General features: G+C 38.0%; 1 protein-coding gene across 1 annotated transcript in view; it reads right to left on the minus strand.

The window, feature by feature from the left end:
* Nucleotides 1–255: 255 nt before the first annotated feature.
* The window catches only part of LOC138052273 (spermidine synthase-like), a 9171-nt gene continuing 1926 nt past the window's right edge, over nt 256–7500 (minus strand). The window contains exons 4-8 of the mRNA XM_068898676.1: nt 6960–7052; nt 6145–6298; nt 3014–3097; nt 2756–2901; nt 256–429 (exon numbers count right to left, since the gene is read on the minus strand). Of these exons, the coding sequence (XP_068754777.1) occupies nt 268–429; nt 2756–2901; nt 3014–3097; nt 6145–6298; nt 6960–7052 (639 nt within the window). The 3' untranslated portion in view covers nt 256–267. The remainder of the gene's footprint in view (nt 430–2755; nt 2902–3013; nt 3098–6144; nt 6299–6959; nt 7053–7500) is intronic.

A 7500-nucleotide genomic window follows, 5' to 3' on the forward strand; every position in this document is an offset into this window, starting at 1 on the left:
AATGCATTACCATTACCATTTTGTAAAACGAGACACATAACAGTACGAGCTTAAGTTAATAAATGATATGGTATAAGTTTCCCCGTCTTCCCCTCCCCCCCCCCCCCCCTTCCACCCCAGAATTTTCTTCCAGCCCTCTCCCTTAAACGCCTGCAGGCTAATTATAGGTACCTCCTATTTCTCGTGCATTTTTTGCTGTAAGGTGATTTACCTCCTAGGATTTTTCTAGAGCATACAGCATTCTTTCTGCATGTACAGTGTGAACAATCACCAAGAGACTTCATCCTCTATCATTATCTTAATTACCTTTCTTACGAATTGTGGCAAAACAAACGCACTTCTGTGAACGTCTGCATTATAATATTTAAGTCCCATTTCTTCAACCTCCTTCTCACTAAACACTGTGACGGGGTCTTGAAATATTGTGTTCTGAAAACGGCAAAAGAAAACAATCAGTTTAAAAACCAAGACGCCGGGCTACGGAATTAGAAACGCTAGAAAGCAACATTCTTGGTTTAAAAAGGAACGATGGGTTGTTGAACGTTTGGCACACATATTAGTACATTTTTTTTTGTACTCGACGAAAGACAACAACGTGAAATAACCAAATGAGCAACGTAAAATTCAACGGTGAATCGTTCGTTGTTTTTTTCCCTCTCAAACCATTCGTACCAATCCTGTTATAGAATTTTCACCTATATCGTACAACGTGAACAAGAAATACTGAAGACAACCCTGGCTACAATACCTAAAATAACGTCACCATTTTGCTTATGTCACGTTTCTGGTGCAGTAGCAGTCGTCATTTCCCAAACTCCCCAATAGCTAGGGATGAAGGAGAGGCCGAAATGGTTAAGCAAAGGTAATTTCTCCCACCCCTGACCCAATTAGCAAAGTCACAATAGTCTGATTGACAATTAAAAAGTAAAGACGTCTCGACAAGCAGAAGTCAGGTTGTGGTTGTAAGAGGTCAGCACAGTTCAAGGTTTTTATTCGCACATACTTACAGAATAAAGCATAAACACATCTATATTAGGTCTTTTCATGAGCTGACTTTTCTGTGTCGCGCATGCTTACTGCTGTTTACGGACCGTAAACAGTATTGGACCCGACTAAGTTTGTGTATCGAACCCGGGTAGGAGGTGAATGATTTCACCACTACGGCAGCCCTGCTCCTTTGCAACATTAGAGACTTTTAGCACCGACGACGAGTTCGACTATGAATACGAGTTTAGTTCGTTCTCGTAGTCGTACTTATAGTCGAAAAAATAAGGTTAAGCATTATACAGGGTTCGTGATGGATTTTGTATATAAATTTCCAGGAGTATTCAAGGAGTTTTCAAGAACTATAAAATGAGTTTTCAAGAAGTGTTTGTAAGGAGATTTCTATGTCACACATCGTGTTTCAGTGTTTTCTTGCTGAAAAAGCCTACATTGATATTCTTTCCCACATCCTGTAAGTTAAGTGCACGCACGGGCATTTTAAGTTTTGAGATTTCTTGTCTAACTTAGCGTGATCTTCATTTTCTCTTGGCATGATACAACTTTCACCGAAGAAAAAATTCAAGCCGTTTTCAAGCAGTTTCCCACAAAATCACTTTTTTCAAGGGCTTTTCAAGGGCTTTTGAAGCGCCCTTGAAGTCCAAAATTAAATTCCGGGCCTTTTCAAGCACTTCAAGGAGTAGCACGAACCCTGGGCATACATAAAAACGAGTACTAGAAAAATTTGGCGCCTTTTTAATCAACGCTAGCGGGCGCTTTCACGTTCAGTATAAAAAGTTTATGAAAGCGCTACAAGCGCTTTATGTTAAAAATGGCGCTACGAGATGTTTAAGAGCTACTTCTCTTAGGCCTGTTAAATGGCCTTCATCGATAACGAAGAATTCTCTGTGCTTTTTGATGTACATCACGTTACCTTGTGGCATGATAGTTTTAAAGAAATTTTATGACTGGTCAATTTTCGGGTAGAAGACTTTACACACTTACGAGAAGCTTGAACAAGTAAGAGTTTATTTTGCGATTAGTTTAGAGTCAATCCATTGAGATTAAAACTGCTTAGCTCATTGATGGAAACTTGTAAAAAAGGTAAGTTTAGCTTACACCTGAACAAATTTCGATCAGAAGTCGGTTTTCCAACCTTTGATTTCGGCTTTTCTGAGTAAAGCTGCGGCTACCGTGGCAAAAGCAAATAAAAGCAAACCACTAATAATCAGTCTATCGAGTTCCTGTCAGGATAAATCTGCTAAAAAAATTAGCTGTCGTAAAAAAAATAGATATTTTCCTTCCTTCGTTTCTTTACTTCACGGCGAGCGCAAACACGGGCTACAGTTCTGAAAGCAGTTATAACGGTGCCCATATGCAAAATCAGAGCCAATATCCTATTTTCCCCACAAAACTTGAATGAATATGTATGTACGTTACTGTACAGTAGAACCTCGATTATCCGGACTCGCTGGGACTAAACGAAATAGTCTAAAGCGCATTTAAACCAGCAAAGTATAAAATTAAATCGAATTTACGGCCGACGGTCTAACTCGTTTTCCCACTACGACTTTTCACTTCAAATTCGTCGTACCGCGAGTCCGCAGTACGAGATTTGAGACTTTGCGTATGCTCCTTGGAACTTGCTTTCAGATCTCGTACTCGTAGTCGTACTCGTCATCGGTGCTAAAACTCTCTATTTTGCATCGCCATATTTTGAACACTCTACGATATTTTGAACAACCAACAAGTAAGCAATTTATAGATAAGAAACCTTGTTTTTGCTACAGAGTATAAATCCTATCTGTCCAGATGGGTAGGTAGGTACCGTAGTAAAGCCATAATTAACAACTGGAAACAGCTTCTTGCTGAAATCTAAGATGGACTTGATGAGAGGAAGCTCTAACCATACACATTCACCTGAAGAAAGAAAAGAAAAACACGTTTTTAAGTCAACAGTAGTCTTTTCCCCTCAAAGACTGAAAAGTGCGAGAATCAGGAAAGTCAGTGAGCAGTTCAGTTCCCTTTGTACCTTGACAACACAAAATGCCATCAGGTTTTAAAGCTCTCCTCATGAGTTCATAATATGGTTGTTGGAACAATGATTCTGCGGGACCTAAAAGAATAAAAGTATTATAATGAAAAAGTGCGTTAAGTAGTAGTAGCAGCAGCAATAATTTGTAATTATTAATCATCAATGATTGTTAATATAATATAATAATAATAATAATAATAATAATAATAATAATAATAATAATAATAATAATAATAATGACAAAGACAATGATATAACAATAACAATAAGAATAACAACAACAACAGGATGGTCTTAGGGCATGCAAGGACTAACCAAAAATGTGACAATGACATCGATTGATTAAAGAAAGCCGGGCCAATGATATTGGGCCTCATTTGTGGTTAGAAGAATGTTTGAACATCTTTGAAATTGCAGAGAATATGAAGAAGCTATACTGAGTGAAAGGATGAAACGGCTGCACGGAGAGCAGAACTAACGTCAGGCTCAAGTATTCTTGAAGGAGTGCACATCCAAAGAGGAATACTGTATGTTAGGAAGAGGCCCTTTCAGCCGTCTTGTTTGTTATTGCAATGATTGCAATGACCCTTCTACTTTATAGAAAGTAGAGATTTGCATACGAATTTAATGTTCACAGACGACCTTTAAGTGCCTCTGACCAAAAAAATCAATTCTTATTTTTCGTTGGATTTTAAAACTATGTTAACTAAACACTAAACGACCAAAGTTTTAAGTCTTGATTTCAAAAAGACACCTCTTTATTTAAACTGGAATTTTCCCATTTAATGGTCCGCCATTACTAACTTTAAGATTTTGAGAGAGCTGGATCGAGGAGAAAATGACGACAATGGCTCATTAGTTTAAGAATACAATGCGTGTACGCTGCAGAATTAATATGTAGCACAGGAGCTTTGGGCTTTCAGACTTTTAAACTTGTATCTTGCATTATATATACATGTAATAAGCTGCATTCACAGACTGAAATTTTAGGCTAGTGAGTAAATGACGTCACTTTTCCCTGGATCCAACCCTCTGAGGTCCAGTCGCTCTGTTTTGAACCGTGAGTAATAGTAGACAAATCGATAAAAATCAAAGCTCCAAATTTTGCCAGTCAGGTGTTATGCAAACACTTTCAAAATCTGAAGAAAAAAAGGAAATGATTTTTTTTTTATCACAGGGGCACTTTAAACTTTATTCTAAAAGTGAAAAGGGCCTAGAGTCACTTGTCCACACAGTGCGGGTGTTCACTGAAGATATTGGAAGCCAAATGCCTGACAAAAAAAGTACTCACACAGGTCTACTGAAATCAAAACTCAATGGTGGCAATACCGTACAATACAAGGAATTAATATGTGGATCTGGCATGATTGGGTCTCTTCCATATTTCCAAGCGTCGAGAAGGCAGCAAAACGCAAAGAGTGTGCAGATCTGGAAAGTACTATCGCTTTTAAGAAAAGAAAGATGGACAACAGATTAAAGGAGTTACGAGGAAAAGAGAGGTCATGGGCAATTCTTTAGACAAATAGATTTAGACCTGGATGTGGCTCCAACAAGGGTATCTGTGGCGGTGCAAAGAAATAAATGCAATCAGTGCTATAATAAATACAGACAGAACACAGCATGACTCTCATTGCCGAATGTGTCGTCAGAAAGTTGAGGCAGTAAACCATATGCTAACACCATGCTGAATTCAAAGACAGTGAAATGTCAGTTTCCAAAGAAGTGTAAGAAGCTTTTCTGCAAATGAGGAATTTTATCTTTACGTGCTTTCCAAACGTTTCTAAATCTGGGAGGCAAAGGTGCCCAATCGACATTTTAAGTAACCCCATTCAAACAGGCTTTATCATATATCAGACATCAGTTTAATCAACAATATTCTTGAACAGACCAAACCTCAAAACATGCCAGGTGTACTTAGTATATTCTTGAAACTTCATCTTCACAATGGAATAAATTGCATCATTCAACTTTGCTTATTCCATTATACAATGCTAGATCTTAATCTTTCACTACAATTCTAAAAGTACAACCTTAAAGAAAGTGTTTTGCACAAGTTATTTTCAAGTTGAAAAAGGAGAAAAACACTCTTAAGGCTAGCCGTTATAAAACCCAATACCTATTTGTCTCGGCAGAAAAATGTGAGCATGTAAGATCACACATGATAGAAAAATACTAGCCTGCTATTAACAGGCTCCTCCATTGAAAATGACACACAGTCAAAATGTACATGTAGGGGTTTGGTCACTAGTTTTGAAACTAGTAAGCAAGCCCCTATATTTTGACTGTGTGCCATTTTCAATGGAAAAGCCTGTTTGCAGGCTATAAAAATACTAAAAGAGCGCAAGGGCCGTACTGGGGAATATTGGCCTGTGGTCATGGCAGTACTGTCTGTGCATAGCAAGGTCCGTACAAAAACGACGCCCAATCTTGTCCTAGAGCAAGTGAGGTTAGTAAGTTGTTCATTATATGGCATCGTTTCTTTGAGCGATCGGACACTTCACCGCTTTGTGAATGTTTGTAATCTTTGTCTTCCATCAGCGAACTTTGAATGCCAACCTTCATTCAAAACTAATAAAATTCTGCTTGCTATAATTGTACTGTTGTGATGAGAAAATTAAATTCCACTTTTTATATAAGAAAGTTTTTGTGTTTCGCGCAACTTGAATTTCCCGGGAGAGAGAAAAAATACAGAAACAGACCGTTTCCATGAAATCGGTTTGTATAACTGTAAAATCCTGACCGAAACCAGCCAATCTGAGTGCTTCATTTAGGCTGAGAATTGCTTGCCATATAATAAAAGGTATTAAATAAATGTGAGCTCTACCAAACAGTGAAAGAGCTTCCAACACTCCAAGTGGCAAGAAGGGTGTCTAGTGTATTTTATTTTCACTTTGTTGCCCATCATAGGAGACGAATGCCCCCAGGACTTGAATTGTCATCCTTCTGGCGGTATAAATCCAAAGGGACATTTCTCTCCACTTCATGTCCTTGGCCCCACCCACAAGGCTTTGGTTTTCGAGGGGTTTAATTAGTCTCAGCCCAGATATGACCCGAATTCATCTAATATGAAAATAATTCTTTTATACAAGTATAGAAAGAAAAGTAGCTTTTCTTGTAAGGAAACATACCTACAGGGTCTGATGAATCGGTAATGACAATATCAAATTCATTTTCATGTTCCTTCATGTATTCAAAGCCATCACCAATATATTGGGTCAGCTTTGGTGAACTAAAACCAGACGCCATGCTTGGCAAATACTTCTTACTCACTTCAATGACTTTCTGCAAAGTGAAAATTGTTACATTAAAATTTAACTTTTACCACAATTGGTTGTAATCTCACAATCTGCTTTGATAAATTGCTATTGTCGATAAGAGTCTAGATAAGCCTAGACACCAATATCCAGATATTTTTTGAGATATTTAGAAAATCTCAAGATATATAGAAACAAAAAAGTGATATTTCCAAGAATGCTTCAGGGAAAAACTATTGAAGTCACATTTCCCCCCAGAAAAATGAAAAGCACTTTTAAAAGTTAACATTGATAGGTGATTGATAGGTGCATTACAGACACGGAAATTCAAACAAAATAAATATGCCAATATGTGAGGGGCCTTTAAATTTCTTTTTGTAATTATTTTAGTTACTTTTTAAGAGAAATCAAGTGAACTCCAGCCTTGCCTAGGAGGGGGGGGGGGGGGGGGTGCCAAATGGTGCCAAAAATTTCTTCTGGTGCATTCAGAAATACAGTATGTCTGCTATGTTACAAGACTGTCGAAAACCCTGATAGTTAGAAAATAATCAAGATATTAGATACGTAATATCACGAAAAAAAAAAAAAACACTTCATCAACAGCATACAACTATGTTTATCCATAACCTTTTTTCAGCATGTATCTGTATGTCTAAGCTTCTTTTCCCTGTCCCTTTTTTTTTACTTACCTCATCTATTTCGCATTGAACAATAGCTTCAACAGCATGATGTTTTGAAACCTCTCTTATCACCCCTCCGTCACCACCACCAACAATTAGAACCTAACATGCAAAAAGAAGTAAATCTTACATTACCACATGCAAAATCTTTATTAAAGGACACAGTTTTTGAGTGGATGTAGTCAGGTTGAGTTAAACCATTGACTCCTGAACCTGCTGCCATGGGAATTGAGTAAAATTGTCTGACATTAGACAGAGTAAAATCTGTTATATGCATGTTGCAAGTCCCAGGAGTCAATGCGTCACTAAAATGCTGATTCAACCATCACTCAAAGTGGCAGGTTTGTTCAATTTTATGAAATAGAGCAGGGATCGTGTCAATGCCATGAGCCCCCATTCCAGGCATCCAAGGACATCCACCACACTGATAAACAGTAGAAGTAGGGACGGGAGGGGGGAAAGCAAAAACCCAACTGGACAAATTTAGGACAGTACAAAGTGGGTAGCAAAATGGCCAGGTGGTTAAGCGACTGAATGAGCATGCGCCTTT

The sequence above is a fragment of the Montipora capricornis genome, chromosome 6, assembly GCF_036669925.1.
Source record: "Montipora capricornis isolate CH-2021 chromosome 6, ASM3666992v2, whole genome shotgun sequence".
Lineage (NCBI taxonomy): Eukaryota > Metazoa > Cnidaria > Anthozoa > Scleractinia > Acroporidae > Montipora > Montipora capricornis.